Source organism: Ciona intestinalis, unplaced genomic scaffold (genome assembly GCF_000224145.3).
Source record: "Ciona intestinalis unplaced genomic scaffold, KH HT000068.2, whole genome shotgun sequence".
NCBI classification, from domain to species: Eukaryota; Metazoa; Chordata; class Ascidiacea; order Phlebobranchia; family Cionidae; genus Ciona; species Ciona intestinalis.
In genome coordinates, this window is record NW_004190390.2 from 138,406 (window position 1) to 158,114 (window position 19,709).

At 34.9% G+C, this 19,709-nt stretch overlaps 2 protein-coding genes across 2 annotated transcripts in view; both read left to right on the top strand.

Moving 5' to 3' along the window:
* Positions 1–14,855, top strand: part of LOC100186371 (partitioning defective 3 homolog) — an 18,698-nt gene extending 3,843 nt beyond the window's left edge. The window contains exons 6-32 of the mRNA XM_026838275.1: positions 785–898; positions 1,180–1,542; positions 2,397–2,554; positions 2,947–3,045; positions 3,284–3,404; positions 3,560–3,671; positions 3,925–4,054; positions 4,621–4,756; positions 5,095–5,179; positions 5,448–5,554; positions 5,914–6,048; positions 6,443–6,542; positions 6,743–7,222; positions 7,961–8,059; positions 8,312–8,482; positions 8,777–8,944; positions 9,260–9,390; positions 9,732–9,831; positions 10,272–10,295; positions 10,787–10,877; positions 11,038–11,166; positions 11,546–11,611; positions 11,978–12,053; positions 12,361–12,536; positions 12,826–12,873; positions 13,702–13,743; positions 13,964–14,855. Coding sequence (XP_026694076.1) covers positions 785–898; positions 1,180–1,542; positions 2,397–2,554; positions 2,947–3,045; positions 3,284–3,404; positions 3,560–3,671; positions 3,925–4,054; positions 4,621–4,756; positions 5,095–5,179; positions 5,448–5,554; positions 5,914–6,048; positions 6,443–6,542; positions 6,743–7,222; positions 7,961–8,059; positions 8,312–8,482; positions 8,777–8,944; positions 9,260–9,390; positions 9,732–9,831; positions 10,272–10,295; positions 10,787–10,877; positions 11,038–11,166; positions 11,546–11,611; positions 11,978–12,053; positions 12,361–12,536; positions 12,826–12,873; positions 13,702–13,743; positions 13,964–14,534 — 4,032 coding nt within the window. The 3' untranslated portion in view covers positions 14,535–14,855. The remainder of the gene's footprint in view (positions 1–784; positions 899–1,179; positions 1,543–2,396; positions 2,555–2,946; positions 3,046–3,283; positions 3,405–3,559; positions 3,672–3,924; positions 4,055–4,620; positions 4,757–5,094; positions 5,180–5,447; positions 5,555–5,913; positions 6,049–6,442; positions 6,543–6,742; positions 7,223–7,960; positions 8,060–8,311; positions 8,483–8,776; positions 8,945–9,259; positions 9,391–9,731; positions 9,832–10,271; positions 10,296–10,786; positions 10,878–11,037; positions 11,167–11,545; positions 11,612–11,977; positions 12,054–12,360; positions 12,537–12,825; positions 12,874–13,701; positions 13,744–13,963) is intronic.
* A 484-nt stretch (positions 14,856–15,339) lies between these two features.
* On the top strand, positions 15,340–19,492 carry LOC108950230 (small G protein signaling modulator 3 homolog). The gene is made up of 8 exons (XM_026838207.1): positions 15,340–15,605; positions 15,965–16,031; positions 16,481–16,587; positions 16,905–17,006; positions 17,417–17,598; positions 17,871–17,940; positions 18,268–18,463; positions 19,302–19,492. The coding sequence occupies exons 1-8, from the start codon at positions 15,516–15,518 to the stop codon at positions 19,490–19,492; spliced, it is 1,005 nt and encodes a 334-aa protein (XP_026694008.1). The 5' UTR covers positions 15,340–15,515.
* The last annotated feature ends 217 nt before the right edge of the window (positions 19,493–19,709 follow it).

Consider the following 19,709-nt stretch of genomic DNA (forward strand, 5'->3'; position numbering starts at 1 on the left):
TTTCTGTCTGGGTGCGTGTTTCCGGAAATGGAGTCTGTCATGACAACAAAACAGCCCCCATGGTTGCAGCAGTTTATTTATTTCATTATAAAAAAGTTTAAGAGTTATTAGCTTTTTATTTAAAATAAGATACAGGAACATTGCGCGCTCGTGTAATTTGACACCGGCTGTAATTCCATACGGGCAATTTCACTAACGTTGCGATTCGTTACTTGCGAAAGAGCAAATTCACAACGAACGAAAAATAATTAAAAAGGAAGCTACGCTGACTGTTCTCATTATCTCCTCTTAGTAGCTTCACTTTTTTCATTTTCAGTATTTTTCGCTCTCGCGTGCAACATTATAGCAATAGCATATGAGGCTCGGCGCTCGGCCCAGATTTCAGCCGAGCGCCGAGCGTCAAAAAAGGAGACGCTCGGGCACGAGCTTTTGAGTTCGGGCTCGGCTCGGCACATCCCTAATTATTATGACATAATATAAGTCAAGCTTGCTTTAAATACATATTCTCTGGTCAATTTTAATACAAACATAACAGCCCATATTCGTCAAATATAAAATGACTTATTACACTATTTTTTCCTTGTGATATTTTTTACCACAGCAATCCAGTGGTTGTTTAGATGCGAAACGCTTGTGAACTGTGAATGTCTTGTTATTTTCAATTTCTAAATTATTATTGATTTGTATATTAAACTGGTTGCATTGCAAAGTTATAATAAAACATTATGTTAATAAACATTGAAAATCTTTCAATGACTTCACTAATATTAGTTTTTTCAAATAGTTTATAATTAAATGTATTTCTCCCCCTTCAGATTCACAGATAGTGGTTCGAAGGGACAATGATGTCAGCGACGCATCCATGAATCATGATTCTATACTTAGCTCTATAGAACAGGTTAGTATTGGATGGTGAAATTATAACATGGGTGTTTTAACACCCTAGTTTAGTAGTTTTAACATATAAAACAGACTTTACTCTGCTGTTAGGGGTCATACAAACAAGCAAAGCCAAAGTATAATGCAGTTATTAAACAATAAGGTTTCCTATGTTCGACAACTATAAGTGTAACTGTATTTTAACAATGTCACTCCCAGATTTTAATAAAAAAATGAAAATGTTACCCCATATTTTATTTATATCCAAAAAATGAAATTTATGCCGACATTACATACCAGAGTGACGACCGTGGTCAGAATGGAAGTTATCTTCAACAAATCATGAAAAACACTAAACATCCCGAACCCAAACAACCTGACCATCGACATGACGACGAACGTTCGTATTTTGTTCGCGATGTCACGCGACAATCGATGGCAAGCGGGTTGTCTGAGTCAGTTGAAAGCGACAAGCAATATTACAACCCCCTCCACACGACGACTTATTATAACTACCCCTCTTCCCCGAACAATAAACCTAACGGTTACGAGGAGCAAACAGATAAAAGTAAAGATTCGGTTTATGCTGAAAGCTTGCCATGGTTCTATAAAGATTCACAAGAAGTATGTTTGTCCAATGATGGCAGGGAGCTTGGTATACAGGTATATTGTTTGCTATTGTCACTTTATTATATGTCAAGTGTCATGTGTTTGGTTCATATCTTTTACGGAATTACTTTTTATGAAAATCATTTTTGGGTTGTGTTTATATCTTTTGTATTATTTTTAAAAATGTTTTTTTATTTGTTGTGACTATAATCACCAAACTTTAAAATGCAAGGGAGGCTGGGATAGTTAGACACGCAAAAACATTAATGAAACTGGTTTTGTCCCATATTTACTGATTATTGCATTGTAGAAAATACCAGGGTAGGCCTGCCCACCCTGTCATCCTAGGTTTGGCACCTGTAGTTGTGTTGATTGAATGTGGAATGTTAATTTACTAATCTTATGTGTGATAAACTATGGTTCAATGAGGTGAAATTTAATTGAATAATGAAAAATAACAAAGCCTTATCTGACCCACTATCCTATCCATGAGGTTCCTGGACTATTTTCCTTTCGCGTATTCTGTTACTTTTCGCAACATGTTGTAGCTGTAGGTGTGTATAGGTTATTTACCATTAGTAAATGACGTAATTGAACAATTATCTAAGTCAAAAGACAAACAGATAATGCAACAAAATAACATAAACACTTTATTGAACTTTGAGATAAAAATAACATTTTAGAAAAGTTAACAATTCCATTTAGGAGTGGCGAGATCTTTAATTGCGTTATTTAATACTAGAAACATTCTTTGTTTACTACCAAATGGGACGATAAAAGAAATGAAAACATGTACCATCCTCCCCCAATCTACTATTAAACTATACAAGTTCTATTGAATAAAAGCATAGCCCTACTTACCCCTACCTACCATCACTTGTTTTTCAATCAAAAACCCCAACATTCAGGTATCTGAGTACAGAGATCGAAGCAATAATAAATTCGCCGGTCTTCTCGTTTCCTCCATTAAATCAGGATCGAGAGTAGAAGAAGAGAAATTGTTATCCCTTGGTGATGTCATAGTGGAGATCAATCAACATGTTCTAATGTATTTCAACCTCGATGAGTGAGTTTCTAAGTTTAACGAAAATGTTTAAACTGGCTCCTCCCATGTAGAAAGGGTTTTACTTTGTAAACCTTTGTCTGCCAACTGCCATATAATCTGAACTTACCAGGATGGCTATTAAACATTTGTCGAACATTAACTGTTGCTACTACTCTACCAGCCTACCAGGCAAGATGTGCAGCATGTGCTTATAGTATATTATATTCTTGAAAAGTTGTTCTATTTTGTTTTTATTTAACCAAAACATTTGAGTGGGAATTTAGGGGAAAAAGGTTAATTAAAAAATGAAGTCAACAATAAATTAACTAGGACTATAGCAGTTGCCACCTACCAGAATTATGTTATATATTTTGGTTTTTAGTTTTAGTTCCATTTTCATTTATTATTTTCAGTGCGAAAGCGATTTTAAACGAGAGTTGTCATTATGCGGAACTGCAGTTAAGAATATTGCCAGTGGAGGAGCTAGAGAGACATGTTGAATTTGAATCACGGTGAGTAGAGCCAATTCTAGAATTTATTACACTGCATGCATACTAACCTAAAAGAATATAGAGCAAAAGCTCTTACTCGATTTACTCTGAAACAAATAATAAATTCATTATTTATACAACAAACAAAGAATATAAAATTTACACCAAAGAAATTAGATCTTACTATGATATTTACCAAGATATTTGTACTTCAGTTTAATTTTTTATACATATTATAAAGATTTATATTATTTAACAGACCAAACAACGTTCCATCGTTATCACTGACCACCGCAAGCCCGCCTATTAGCAGTGATGCACAACCAAAAAACCTCAGTGTTTCCCAATCATCAACTTCAGCTTCGTCAATGTCAACTCATGTAAGTTTATTAACATGAACACAAAAGTTCTTAAATTGTGTTATGTTTTTGTATTAACATGATTATTGTGTGTTTTAAGATTTTTATAGCTAATTTTTATATAAATATATATATATATTTGTGAAAGTTTCATTAAATAATTTATGAATCCCCAGGAATCCACCTCCCCCCACACCAAGCTACCACTTATTGCGCAACAATCTTACGATAATGTAAGTTGTTATACAAGGAAGATCGGAAGCAGAATCGACATTCAACTCATGAAAGGTAATTGTGATGTCATTGGGGGTGTTGTATCTTATAGAATAGAATCTCTATTATGGAGTGTCTGTATACTGCTCCACTGTAGCTACACCATGGGTGTTTGGGTATTAGGGAAATAGACATACATCCTAGGTCTGAGATGTGCCTCACTGAAAACCTCTCCAGAATATAATCTTTACATTCAGTGTCCATGCCTACATCCCAGACCACCCTCCAAAATCCATTTAATTCTTACTAACCAAATGTATTCCCATAGAAACCTCCGGATTAGGTTTCAGCATCACAACACGAGATACATCAGTGGGTGATCCTGGTCCGATATATATTCGTAACATATTACCAACCGGTGCTGCTGTGCAAGATGGAAGGCTACAAGCTGGTGATAGGTAAGAACATATATATGAGGCCATGCTTCAAGATCCATTAAGATCCTTGTGGTGGCACCCTAGGTGTTGGGGTAATGATCTAACTTTGACAGAGATCCTATACCCTATGTTAGCCTATTTTTAGTGGCAGGTTCATACATAAGCGCCTATTTTTTGCCATATTCCATGTTATTACCTGTTTTATTGATTTAATATCACCATTTTTTTACTGTGTACCCAGACTATTCACAAAGAGTTATTAAACATTGGAACCAATAAGTTAAACTTTTCACTGTAGTAATTCTCACTGCCATGTGGTAATGAATCATAAATGTAACAATGGGGGTTCCAAGGGTGAAATGTCATCCAAACTTTTAAGGCAAAACAGCCTTTACTCTGCTGTTAGGTGTTTATACAAACAAGCAGAGCCAAAGTATATCGCATTCGTCACATTAATCAATGAGGTTCCCTATATTTGACAAATATGACTATTGACTGTGTAACAGCATTCGGTGTCACTCAAAATTTTGTAAAAAAAGGAAAAAAAAAACCTTACTTTGCAAATAACATCATATCAATCAACGTAGATTGCTTGAAGTCAATGGTGAAGACATGAATGGGAAAACACAAGAAGATGCTGTTGCAATATTGAGAGGAATTGTCATCGGAAGTCTTGTAAACCTCGTTGTTAGTCGACAGAATGAAACTTTACCAAGAAAACTGGTGCGTATGGTTGCTATTAACTTGGTTGTGGACTTGTGGTAAATAATTTATAAATAAATGCAACTTTTTATTCCTGTGTGGTGGGAAAGTGGCGGTCTTTATATCACGGTTGTTCAGTTTCATACACCTCATGTCTGTTTATAAATTAAGTCGTGCGTACTTTGTGGGTGATTGATTTTCTGTGGTCAACGTCAACCCTTTACTGACCTCTGGATTATGTAATGTCTTATCCAAAGAGACATACAGTTTCAAACTCTGTATCTTCTTGTCACAAGGCAAGCACTCTTAACTAGCCATACGACGTTTTTAAGTTAAATTTGTTCTTATTATTGTCACAGAAAGACGATCCAGTAACAGATAAAGTTATCAGGGAAGAAAATGTGAAAGAATTTTTCATGTTTGAGATTCCACTCAATGATACAGGTTGGTATTTGTATGTTGTGTTACTTGTGTATCATATTGTGTCTCAAAGTTCTTTCATTTATTTAGTCCTATGCAAATTTGTTTAAAGTAACATAACACATTATAAATAGGCAAACTCCCGATTATTTTAACTTTGCAAAAAAAATCTTTAAATGCTCAACAAACACATATTGTAAATTGTATGATATTACACATGATACATGAAATTAGCCATGATATTTTATGATACATGATATATCATATAATATTTCACATGATATACTTCCAGGATCAGCTGGGCTTGGAATAAGTTTGAAAGGAAATCAAAGCAAGAAATCTGGGAAAGATCTGGGAATTTTTGTGAAAGCTATTTTCCATGGTGGTGCTGCATGGCAGGTGCGGTTTACGATGGTTGTTGAAATATTGGGTGGTAGGGATAAAAACATTGAAATAGTGTGTTGCGTTTTTATTGTTTTTTTTTATTCTTGTATACATATTGCCTATGAAACAAATTTAGTTCCAAAATTTAGAGGTGTGCCAACCCTGTCGTCCTATATTTTGCGCTTCATATATATTTAACCTGTTGTAGCAGTAAAATTATAATTAAATATAAATCATGCTTATGTATGTTACAATTAACAAGTACAGACTCATTATATCGCAGCGGACGTTTCAACAAATCTGCTCAGTTCTTTACAAGGAGTGATGATGCCAACAATAAACATACCTTATATGTCAGTATTATTACCTTACAGGATGGTAGATTAAAAGTAAACGATCAACTTGTTAAAGTGAATGGACATTCAATGACGGGAGCCACGAACAGAGAAGCCATTGATATATTACGAACATCAATGTCTAATGAAGGGAATATTAGAGGGTTGATACAGGTATTTATACTCCAGCTGTTATGCATAATATATATGTTGGTTTTGTCGCCTCTTCAGGTTACTTTTATCACAAGTAAATGCATTATAATAATTCTGGTCCTTTATACCTAGTTGTTCTATTGTTGTCCATTATATTCTGATTGTGTACCTCATTTGGCATTTCATATGAATGACACATGCCAAATCACACAACCAACACATGTCACATGATGCTTGGAACATGGAATATAGCCTTTTTACATCATACTTGCCACGCCACTTGATTGATGCCACATAATTGACACATGCCACACTACACTTTGCACACAAACTTAATACTTGCCACACGCCCACACCACATCATTGATACCACACCACACATTCAACTTGATACATGATATCTTCCAACCCACAGATGGTGGTTGCGCGAAGACATCCAACATCATCCCGTGTTTCATCAGAAGCCAGCAGTGATTTATCCGACTCTATCCTTGACCAATTATCAACAAGATCAGGTAATTCTACAAAACTTACTTATTCATCAAAACACATCAATTTGATCCCAATTCTATCTAAAACTTAGTTGATATTTGTTGTTTGTTTAACTAACTTAAATCAAGTTTGGTGAAAATCAATGTTAATTCCCACCCACAATGTGAGCATGTGAGAAGTAATTTGATGTTCACAATATATCACCTCAACATTTCAACACGAGGTTCGCAAGATACGGTTAAGCCGATGCATAGAAAGCAAGCCTCACTCCCTGCTTTGTTCGTCGAAACATCTTTTGGTTCGGATGATGCTCCTCCTGTGTCCTCCACTCTTGAGAGGAAAGATAAAAGAGGAAGACCCTCATCTCGAGGCGCGGTTGCTCGTAGGATCTCGCATCATCACATCCGATCTAAATCTGTGACTGCTGAGAGCGATCACGTGGATGTGGAAGTTGTTAAAAAAGTTCGGGAAAAGATTTTGAACTCCTCGTCTTCGAGCTTCTTGAGTAACTTGATCCAGCAGTCCCCCGCTTCCCCAACCTCCCCGGATCCCTCCAGGAGCTCGACACCTAACCCCTATGCGACATGGACCATACCAAGGACTCACCGCATTGCGAAGCGATCTCTTTCCCTCCGCAGCTCACGTAATAATGGTGGGGTTAATTGTGGTGAGCATAGCAGGAGGGTGTTTGAAAGCATCACAGGTAGTTGATGCTTCATGGGTTTACCAGCATGTGACTTCCACCTTCAGCATTATGCACAACAATCTTAACATCTGATGCCTCCAACTAATTTACTTCATTCTTCATCATATTTAGCTGGAATATTTAAAGTTGATTATAATTACAAAGTTCCTTGAAATACCAGGTTCATTATGACACAACAATTGATATGTTTCTGCAATAGAGAAGGTGTTTCTGTGGGGTGTAGATTACTTGATATTTAATCTTAATTAATTTCCATGACAAATATATCTTTTTCCAACTTGTATTCAGAACATTAACCACAACATTAGAAAGTTTCTTTTCATCTTATTTCAAAATAAATTATTTTCCCACCTTTCCTGCAAGGTTTGAAATCTATTTAATTTCATTCAAGTTTTTCAAGCAGAGGCGCAACCAGGGGGGTGTCTTGCTGTCGTGATGACCCCATTTTTGCCGTAGCCACCATAAACCAATAAAAAACTTTTTATTTTCTACATGGGAGAGAATAAGTACATACAAATGATAAAGTAAATATGTTATTCTTTTTATAAACATTACAATCTCCTTTTTAAAATATAACACCCTTTTAAACACGCAATGGTTGCGCCACTGATTTTAAGCAATCGATTGTCTTTGATTGTGACATCATAATCGCATGTTTCTCGTTGATTCTTCACTCGCATGAGCATGTTTGTCTTCCTATTATGACATCATAACGATGGTCATTGTTCCTCACAGCGAACGAGCTCACAATAGATGACACGAGATCGCGGATGATGGATGAAGATGAACCTCTTGATCTCTCACAAACAAGATCAACATCTCCCATCAATCCGGGTAAATTTATTCATCAACATCTTTGTTGGGTGGATGTTCTAGAATATTACTAAACTTGGATCCAGAAAATCTGTAATAAGTGTTTTGCAGTTAATTTTTTAGTCATAAATTTTATTTAATTAGTTTTTTTCAGAAATGTGTGTCTAACTATCATTGTCTAATATAGCTTGTTAGATACCATTCATCAGCATTGTTTTTATTTCTGTTTAGTTATATTTAAATATCACACAATCATTATTATGACATCATTAGACGTAGTAATGGTTGATGATGATTGGCCAAATGTTTCCGATCCATTCAACCGCGAATCTGTCACTCGTCAATCAATGTCGGAGAAACGAAAAGATCCGATACCGAGGTTGCCGTTTAATGTTGAGGGGAAGTCCAACAAGGATGTTGAGGGGAAGTCCAACAAAGATAAAGGTGGGGGTGGTTATTCTAACTATTTTAGAATTATTTTTAAACAGACATTCACTTTTTTTTCTTTAAAACATGTTATATTTAATATAGTTTTTAGTCGTACCCATGATAATATTTTGTTGTATTGCCAACCAAAACTTTGATCCAAAGAATTACATTTTTTGAGGAGTTATTATCTTACATTGTGCCTGGTATTAACAGCAGAAAATTTATTAACTTTGTTTTGGGAAAAAAACTTGTTTACAATTTGCAACTGTATGCTTATTTAAAATATAAATAATGTTCTATTGTCTTCAGATTCTACAACCCCTTATTCATCAAAACAAACCAACAACAATAATTCTCGCAACTTTGGGAGCAACGTTCCCCAACCAATGACGTTAAAAAAATCAGTATCAACCGAATCACTGTTGACTGCAAATACTTTGCATAGTAATTGTATGCAGGGTAGGCAAGAAAAGAAAGGTGCAGAAGTAATTTTAAATTTTAGGAATTACTATGTTTTTAACTCTGTTTTCTGTTGTTTATGCTTTGTTTTGAATTATTTATAACTTAAAAACTTTTGTCTGAAAATAAAACTTGTCTAAAATAACATTTTGGGGTATATGTGTCATATCGACTGACTTTGCCAAGACACACATGGATAAATGAGTTCCATTTATTTCCTTATGCTAGCATTATTATGCACTGTATATTTATGGAGCATTAAAATTCTACCAGCATACCATTTTTTGCTTTGTTTTTTTTTTCTTTCTAAATTTTCTAAAATTATACTTTCAGCAGACCAAGTTGACGTTGGCCCAACATTGGGAATCGCGAAGTCAAGTTCACTCGAAAGTTTGCAAAGCGCTGTGGAGAAATGTTATGTGGAGGATAAACTGGATGCTGGCTATCCTAGAGCATTGCCCAAGGTAGGGGTGTTGTAATACAATAGTATGTAATGTGCAATTTACATATGTTGTTACACTGCTTTTTACTTTCGAATTTGCTGTTTCAGTAATTGGCCTTGCTCTATGGTACGAAACATTGGTTACCAATACAATAGTTTTTGGTTTATTTTTACACCAAAACTGCCGTGCTAAATCTCTATTATGCCTGATAAAGAATCTGTAGAAAATACTGAAAGTTCCCCATTACTCCACTTCATGAATAATATCTCTTTATTAATCAGTGTAGAAAATTTTGGGGTAACTCTGCCCACCCTGCCACCCCAGGTCAGGCGCCTATGGTAACAACACACTTAATCACGCAGGTTGTAAGAGGCCGATTAATGAATGATAGTTTTCGAGCTGCCTTGGATAGATCTTATGATATGTCATCAGGAACTCCTCATATTAAACCAATGGATATTTGTAAGTTGGATTAATATACATGGTGGCTTCATATTTAACTAACAAACACATTGTTTCATCCACAATCAAAGCATTAACCTAATGTTCATACTTGCTCAATGCACAATAACTAATATCACTCATGAAATTCACCTCGTACCACTGCAGCAACATAATTGCCATGGAAGTTCAACCTGCCATAGCAATTTTCTGCATGCCCGTTTTTGGATATAATATCATACTCGAGAAAGTGAAATATACATTTTTTATTAACTTAAATAGAAGTCAAGTGGTTGTTATGCTGCAGTAAATATGCTGTGGTGGTTGCTTTATACCTTGGTGAATTTCATGAAATATAACGTAGAAAACATTCATATATTGAGCATTGTATCGTTTCATAAACTTTATTATGATGTAATAATAATAAGTTTTGCATGTTTTGCACACGGCACGAACCTCAGCTCTGCACAAGAATGATGACAATGGTGGGTTTGTTTGTAACAATGGAGATTGTTGTTTCATTATCGCATGCTTACTAACAATGGTTTCAAGTTTCATGATCACATAGTTGTAACATCACAAATACGACACTGTGACTGAATAAGCATTTGGTTTGAAACGAAAAATAGTTGGTTCAATGCTTGATACAGATACCAATACTGATAGGTGTATGTTTCCTTGGGCAAGACATTTAAGTAATACTGCTCTAATTCAGTGGTTTTTAATGGGTTGTAGCACCCTGAATGTCGATGTAATGGACAAGCTTTGGTCCATATATCAAGTCCTTTAGGTGTGCTTTGTTGCATGAACTTGCTGTATAGTTTTAGTTTAATCAACATTTCTGCCAGTACTGCCCTTGATTGATTAGAGCGATATCACGGCTTTACCCGTTGCATTTTTCTTATTTGTTCTTATTTATTCCTCAAACTGATGCATTACTTTATAGATAATGTCAATAACTTAACTTAATATTCAGTGCAAGAAGACGCAGATTGTGATCAAACAAACGAACAAACAAGAAAGAAACGATCAACAAATAAAGGAACAAAGTTTTTTGGTTTGTTTAAGTAAGTCCATATTTACCTTTTTGACTCTTCACTTTCACAAAGCTACAGATTTTTTGTATTGAAACAAAACTGTAAATACTATCATAAAATAAATACAGTTGCTATTTATAGTGCATAGCTTCCTTAGTTTTTAATTTCAATTTATATGATCTCTATTTAGATTAAACAAATCGAAGCGCAGCCAAGGTTCGAGTCCTCGTGGAAACCTCGCTGAAAGTGAAGTTTATAAACGTGGTTTGGAAGCAAATCGTGTGAGAGAGTTTGAAAAGATGAACGTTGAGAAAGAAATGTAAGTAAAGGGTATTTTAAGAATCGGGACATAAATAAAGGACTTTACCTATTGTGAGATCGTCACTTTTGGACGTATAAGGGTGTTGAAGTAATGGGTCAAATTTGGTCTAAATCCTAGATCCTTTAGGACCTCACCTGTACAGAACAGGGTGTAAGAGGGCTATAAGAGCTCCCAGCATTACAACTTGAGTTTGGCTTGTTTTAATGTTAATTCACAAATGTAGCTTCACTCCACCCACTGGGAAAACTTCCAGCATTCCCCAACCCCCAAAAGTTTGGCTTTTTTTACCAGACATTGCTTCTATCTATAGCTTGTTTAATTTTACACACAGTCAGAATATTACCTAACAATATTTCAATACAACAAATATTTTTAGAATCCAAGCAAAAGTCCACGAGTTACGCAACAGACAACTCAACTCACAAACTGAATCAAAACCCAAGTAATTCACTTTTATTTTGAAACAATTTTTTATGTTTATTAAAATCAAGGATGTGTGATAAAAGGCAGTTACACTTATAGTTGTCAAACATAGGGAACCTCATTGATTAATGTGGTGAATATAATTTGGCTCTGCTTGTTTATATTGTCAGTCACCTATATTGCTAGTTATTCATGTTACATACCCACATTTATGTTATGTTATATGTTACAAAAAACGAATCCTTACAATTCCTATGGACCGTTGTTAATTGTTTAAAACATGATCAGGATATTTGGATATTATGTGCTAAAGGTGTCCTGTTTTACCCCATGGTACGTATTATGTAACCCACCCACTCAACTAACATGATATTTATATTGAAAGAAGCGATTACGATCGACTAAGGCCACCTAGTGTTCCTGTTACTTCAATGCAAAGAATACGAGACAATGATGTCATAGTAAGTTTGTGTGTAACAATGTTAATTGTGATGTCATAGTAAGTATTTAAATATGGCCCATTAATAATTTAAACCTACCAAAATATTTAACCTGTTATAACAGCCATGCAACTATTTTGTCAACCGCCATAGTATGGAATCAGGATTTAACTTTTAGAATACAAACTAACGGGTTTAAAATAATTATATCGTAGGCCAACCAATCAAATGATATGGTGACCCAGTTTTGCATTCCAAACCCGGGGTTAAAAACCGTAATATAGCTCCAACTCTTTAATCTCATTTGATAATTAATTTATTCAAACAGTTAAACTACAACAGCACTTCTAGTGGTAGACATTCCGTTGACCCCTCCTCCATGAAAAATCAATCCATTATGACATCACAAAGGGAACAATCCCCCCAACACCCGACGTCATCGAGACGGAAAATAAAAGATTCAAAATTTAAGGAAAACTCGTCACTGCATAGCTCCTTGCCAAGGTAACAATTAGTGTAGATTCAATTTAATTAAAAAAAAAATTCTGTGTTGAATTTTTATCTCTCAGTACTTGTTGTTTATGGTTTGTAATGTTGTGTTTTTGTTTTGTTACTTTTATTTACCATAAAAATAACATTGTTTTGTAACAAATATAAACAATCTATTTTGTTGCATTATAATTTAATCTATTTGTCACAAAGTTTACGAATGTTTCGTAAACTTTTTAAATTTTATGACAACTGGCTTCATTTACATCATAACTATTGATTATGTTGTAAAAATATGGTTTAGTTTGTTGAACATTGAGTCGTTGAATGAAAATGTCCACGAAACACCTGTGTAAGTGAGTACAAGGTAACAACCGTGGTGGAAAATTATGTGGTGATATTTATTACGTGGTGATATTTATTTCAGAAACTTTTTAACTCGGGTGAGGTTACGTCCCCGTTAAGGTACGTGCGTGCCTGCGCATGCTACTAACTGCACGGATGTATTTAGAGGGTACAATACCTTGAATAATGTTTCTGGATATAAAACCTTCATACAAACAATAGGTTTCTTAATATGGGTGCTATGTTTTATAATCAAAATAATATTTTAATTTATGTTAAATAAAAGATACAGTTTTTTTCAATTTTGTGCTTCAAACAGATTAAATCAAATGTGGTTTTGAAAGTTTGGGAATCTCGGTTTAGATTGTTGTTCTCTCCAAGCATTGCTGATAGTTCTTTTAAGTTATAATGACTCGCAAATTAGGCAGCATTGTCGCACCCATAGTAACATAATATCAAAGTTTATGACGTCTCACATTGAATAGAAATTGCATCCATATATTGCAAGGTAGTTGCGTGCATGTAATAACATTGGTGCGCAAAGTTAAACCTTCACTAACAGTTAGCAACTAAAGCAAGCAGTATGACCATAGGCATCAAACCTGGGGTGGCAGGGTAGGCAGGTCTCCCCATGAAAACATTTGCACTGCATTAATAAGTAAACATTACAACCAAAAAATTTGTTTCACAGAATTGTGTGTTTAACTATCCCTGCCTCCCATGTTGTTTTAAAAATTTGGCGCCTATAAGTTTAACTATTATAATTATTTACATGTATGGCAAAATTTATATTAATATGTTTCAGTTAAAATATTTAAGTTTTACTTTTTTAAAGATTTGAAAATTACATAGGAAATGGTTCAATTCATCCTTACAGGTATTATGCACACCATATCACAGTGTCTTGTGTGCACAGTGTGTACTTTACACAGGGTGTTTTATCTTACGCACAGCGTTTTGTTACACAGCAATGTATTTACACGGTGTGTTTTATGCACAGTGTATTTATTTCACACTTTAACAAGCTGTGGACATTGTGTTTCATACTTAATGCAAAACCAGACACTTGAATAAAATGGCAATATATCTAATGACAGACAGCCACGAAGAGAAAGATGGAGCAACACGTCCCATCTTCCCCACGAAACGAGTCCCGTCCGTCAATTCACATCTCGTGGAACATCATCGATGACGAAGTTCGACAATCGAGAGTTTTATAATCGTCAGAAACCTTCATCTACTAGATCCCGAGCTGATCCCGCATCCGCTGAAAAGATGAGAGGCGGAAGATCTTCGTTGGATCAGAGGACTCTTTACTACGATGATAGAGAAAGGAGCCAACCGGATGAATTCACTCACAGACGAGAGAAAAGTCCGGAACCTCCAAGTCAGAGCTTTTACGTCTCCAACAATCGAACTCCTCAAAGAAGAGGAACAATTGATGTTGTTCCAACTTCCAACATTCACAGACACACCACGTCACCTCATCAACAAAACACAAGGTTTGCAAACAATGACCATTATGACATCACTGAGGATAACTCTAGAACCTCGGAATCATCAGAGCGTAACCGCGCAACATTTTATCGACTAATGCGAACGCAAAGTCCCAACGGTATTGATGATCGGGTCGAAAAAATTGAAATATCTGTTCCGTATAATCTGTAACGTTATCAGCAGTGCACTTTCTACCTGTTGTAATCATTTGTTTTACTTTTATATAATTGGTATTTCTCTAATCGTGGTAAATCTGCAATTGATTAAAAACAATGTTTTTCACTTTTTACACTTTTCTGTATTTTTTTCTATAAAATATTTTTCAATGTTTAATCGATACGGTGCGTCATTTATCCATCACTGAAACTCTGTAGTTCACCATTCACTGTTATTGTCACCAAACTGTGTTCAGTCTTGGTTCCTCTGCTGTAACAATTTCCTGAATTTATCGCTGCCTGTCCAAAATTAAATCCATCTTTTCTTTATTGAGAAGGTTTTGCATGCATGTTTTGTGCATTAGGATTAGACAGTGTGCATGAGGTGTTTGGATATACCATGTAGGTCTGGCGTAAAAGAGTACACCCATGGTATAACTCTAGCATTAGGTATATAAGTTCGACGTCTGTCTAGTGTATAAGGAGACATCCATGTTATAACTTGGCAGTGAGCATGAGGTGTATGAGTACACCACTTATGTCTAGTGTATAAAAAGACACTCATGTCATAACTTGACAACGAGCACGAGGTGTGTAAGTACACCGCTGTGTCTGGTATATAGAAGACAAAATCTCCACAGAATTGCATGCTTGGTGACGCACAAGGTGTATGTAGCCACCGTATATGCGGGCATTTATGAACTCTTGCAACTGTTTTTATTGTTTTAAAATATGTTATGATTAAAAATGGGAGAATTGTTTTTCCTCAGAAAAAATGTTTTCTATGTCCGAACAAGAGAGAAAAAATGAGAGAATTCTTCTGTACGAAAAAGGCATCATCCGCTGATGTCTATGATTTAGTATTCGTCTTTACATCAACGCGACAGGACGTAAAGTTATTGTTAAAAGTATAGTTTGGTCTGCTTACGAAACTTTACCGGTAAGATTAAGGTTTTGATTTGGGCGGAAAAAGGAGTATTTCTGTCCATGGTCAAATATGGATACGAAACCATCACCCGGGGAGCCTTTCTCAGCGTTGATATCTTCAATGAAACCTGGTCAGAAAATGATTGAAAAACTTTTACAGGTAAGTTGCTTAATGCTCACTGTCAAGTCGAGTTGTAATGTGTATATGTTTGAGTTTGGCTGTTTATATATTATACAGGGCTAGTGAAGGGTCTTCCCCTCAACCCTATTTGCTAACCCCTATAACCACTTACTACTAACCCCTATAACCACTAACACTTTCCACCATCCTATTCTGCTATGTACCAGAAGATTCTTCACTAGTGCCTATTATACAATAGACAGACGTTGTGTATTCATACACCTCATGCTCACTTGCAAGTTATAACATTGGGTGTCTTCTTATACACCAGATACACATGGCATGTGCATTATAAAATACCCCATAGCTCATGCTCACTGCCATGTTATATTACACAGGTTGACAAATCATTTGATCAGTTGGAATATTATTACGATGAGTTTGGTTTCCGTGTTGTAGAAGAAGGTGAGTGAATATATTAATAGAACTCCAATAAGCTATCTTTGACTTTGTAAGTCCAGTTACCTGTATTTTCGCTTTTGTAAACTTTCCCGTTCGTCGTTATCGCGACCGAAGAGACAAAATTAATTTCATTCATCCATTTAACCAAGTGCTTATGTACCTTGTATGCCACAATCATAGTTGCCTAACATGGGTATCCAGGGTATGCATGCATGACCTTGAAATAATATGGTAACATTTTAGAATAATCTGGGTACACACAGTAACATGTTAATTAGTAATACAGCACAATTAACGGTTATAACATAGCTTATGCTTATGGCCTAAAGAGCACTCTGGTTTTCTAAAAGAAATGATTTGACAAAATTAAATGTGAACCACTTTTCGGCCCCCATTAATGTACCTACAAGCTACAGTATATATATATAAATCTTGTTTCTTATGATTGACAGATGGAGCCGAACCAAAAAGCAACAAATTGTTGGGAGTTCCCCTTCATGTTGATCCACATCATAAACTACAATGGGAAGCTCATCTTGAGTTCACTTTAAACTCCTCTGTGAGTTTGTTCTTTATTGTATCATGTTTATACAAATAGTTTTATTTACCTAACAAAAGAACGTTTGAAAAACAATGGATGAATATAGCATATTTATTTTCATGACTGGCAACCACACTTGGTATACCATATATTATGGGTGTTCTGTTCCTTAAACCTCGTGAATATCTTTTGGCTTGTCTACTAGTGCTTTAAAATAGATGTTTGTTAAAAACACTTTTCCTCCACAATATGGGTTGTGTTGTAGCAATCACCTGTTTTATAATAACTGTCGTTTCCCTGCCATGTGAGGTTAAATAAGTTATTCATATTTTCAGGTTGAAGATTTTTGTTGGGACAATATGAAAACTTCGCTTCCGCGATCGGCAAAGTTGAACCAACTTGTAGCTCAGGGGATTCCCCATCATATTAGACCACAGGTGATTTGTTTGCTTAAATAATTGCTCTCTAGCGCCACACAGTGATAGTAAAATGACTTTTTTTATTATCATATATTATATTGTAGAAAGTAGTTAACTACAGGAACCATCTAAGCTATAGAGCAAGTTTTATTTGTGTGTTTTTTTTAATTGTGCATTTGGTGTTATTTAAACAAATATTCACCAACTGCTTTAGATTACATTATTCCTGATGGCAAACTATTTATCTCTGCACTATTTCAAATGTTGTTTTTTCTTTTTTTGATAATCTTGGTATTTCAAATGTAGTTATTTCAAAACCTATTTCAAATGTAATTACAATGTTGTTTTGTTTCTTAAAATTGGTTTGAACTGTATTTTAACCTAAGACCATGGTATGTATATGTAGATCTCTCACTTTTGATTGACAGGTTTGGATGCGTTTATGCGGAGCAGTTGAAAAGAAGCACGCAAGTAAAGTTACTTACGATGAAATAATAAGAGCGAGTGAATGTGTGAATACAGCTTCATGTTTGGAAATAGAAAAAGATCTTCTGCGTACGATGCCAAGTAACGCTTGCTTCTCGTCACCTGACAGCCCAGGAATAGATAAGTAAGTTTTGTTTGTTAATGATATTTAAGTGAAAGTATGCAAATTAACTGCAGGGTAAAAGTAACTGTAACAAATTCGCGAATCTAACCCTAACCTGGTGCTCATAGAGTTGAACGATTCTTGTGTAAAGAATTACAGTAAGAATCTGGTGCTACGAAAAAGGGTTCTCTTTAAATAAGAGGCTGACGATGCTATTCAGGCGAAATATAGCTTCTATTATACAAGCAACTTTATTTCCCAGTTATTTTAGTTATTTTAAATATTTGTCTCAGATTGCGTCGTATTTTACGAGGATTAACGTGGTTTTACCCGGATAATGGATATTGTCAAGGAACGGGAATGGTAGGTGGTTGCTCAAATGTTGATTATTATTATTTTAAACTTTGAAATTTAAAGTAAATTTAGATTAAAGTGTTTTCTACATATTTAGAGTGGTCGTCTGAATCTTATATTATGTGTATTTACATGTCTCATTTTTTGTTTGTTTATTATGATTTTATTAACATTATCCTGGCCTATATACATGGCATAACTGAACCTGTTTCTTTATTTGTTAGCACTATTTGGCCTGTGTTAAACTGGCTATCTTTAATTTTCATGGGGAAAAAGGGATTTTTTTATTTCTTTACAAAAAAATATATTTTGTTAACATTATCATAACCCATGCAGATAGCTGGTCATCTTCTTCTCTTCATGGAAGAGGAAGACGCTTTCTGGATGTTGTGCTCGATCATTGAAGATCTTCTGCCCTCATCATATTATCGATACAACCTATGTGGGGTTCATGCTGACCAACGAGTGCTACGACAATTACTCGCGCAATTTGCCCCACACGTGGATAAACTACTTTCTGAACATGATATAGGTTTGTAGTTTTTAAATAATCTTTTAATGGCTTATCTGGTTTGGGGTGACAGTTTTAAAATACAGTCACACTCATAGTTGTTAAACATAAGGTACCTTATTGATTAATGGGGTAAATGCAATATACTTTGACTCTGATTGTTTGTATGTTTGTATAAGCCAAGACAGTTAGCACCAAAAAAAAAAAATATATATTAAGTTATTAATTATTATAAATATTGAAGCCCAGCACAATTTTATTGTACGTTTAAATCCAATAAACATAATAACCAACATTTAATGAAAAGAAACCATGAAAATATGAAATGGCTGAATATAACACCAACGGTTAAGCTGGGATAATTTAATTATCATTCATTGTTCATATTGTTGGCACTTCTTTGTTTAACTGAACCATATTTAATTTCAATTCATGTTCACACAAGGCTTTATAATCGCTCTGTGCATTGTGATCACACTTTTCAAAGAATTGTCAAAAAGTACCGTTTGTAAAGTGCAAACAAAAACTCAAGTGTTACAGTTCAAATACAAAGCATTCTGAACTTGTGTATTTACAATTCACACATACCGGGGTACTGAGGATACACAATGGTGACAGCGCCAAAACCTGTAACGTCTGGGTTAGAAACAGGCTTGCTAACCATTGTGCTACTGTGGTGGACAAGTTAACTATATAATAAAGTAATTACTTACTCTTAATGTACACACCATGTTTGCAATCCATAGGCACTGTTTAAAATAATATAAAATACCATGGTAAAATACCGTGGGCATCTTAAGAAGTAGTTTCTAAGCTTCTAATATACACACCATGTTTCTAACAACATAAACTTCCATAGAGCTATCTTTAATATCCTTACACTGGTTCATCACATTGTTTGCTGGAGTTCTTCACATCAAGGTGTTATTGAGGGTGTGGGATCTCTTCTTTCTCCAAGGATCCGTAGTTTTGTTTAAAGTTTGCATCGGGATGTTGTTGTTAAAGGTGAGTTGTGTGAATAAGCAACATGTTTTGATAAAGAAAGGTTAGTTTTATAAAAAGCGTCACAATTTTAAAAATTAGCGTTGGTGTTTTAAAAAGCTTCACGTTTTATTAAAATAAGCATTAAATTTTTTTTATAAAGTAAATGTCACATTTTTTTTATCGAAATCTGGGGTGAAATTATGAATGTACCATTGTCTTAAAAGCTCGAAATCCCGTTAAAGCCATGCACTAATAATGTCATTAAGCAGAAAGGCGCTTGAGA

Excerpts from the sequence above, each read along its gene's own strand:
- LOC108950230 (XM_026838207.1), top strand. The coding sequence starts at position 15,516 with ATGGATACGAAACCATCACCCGGGGAGCCTTTCTCAGCGTTGATATCT. Across the intron at positions 16,588-16,904 it reads AGTTCACTTTAAACTCCTCT|GTTGAAGATTTTTGTTGGGA; the intron begins GTGAGTTTGTTC and ends TCATATTTTCAG. Across the intron at positions 17,941-18,267 it reads ATTGTCAAGGAACGGGAATG|ATAGCTGGTCATCTTCTTCT; the intron begins GTAGGTGGTTGC and ends TAACCCATGCAG.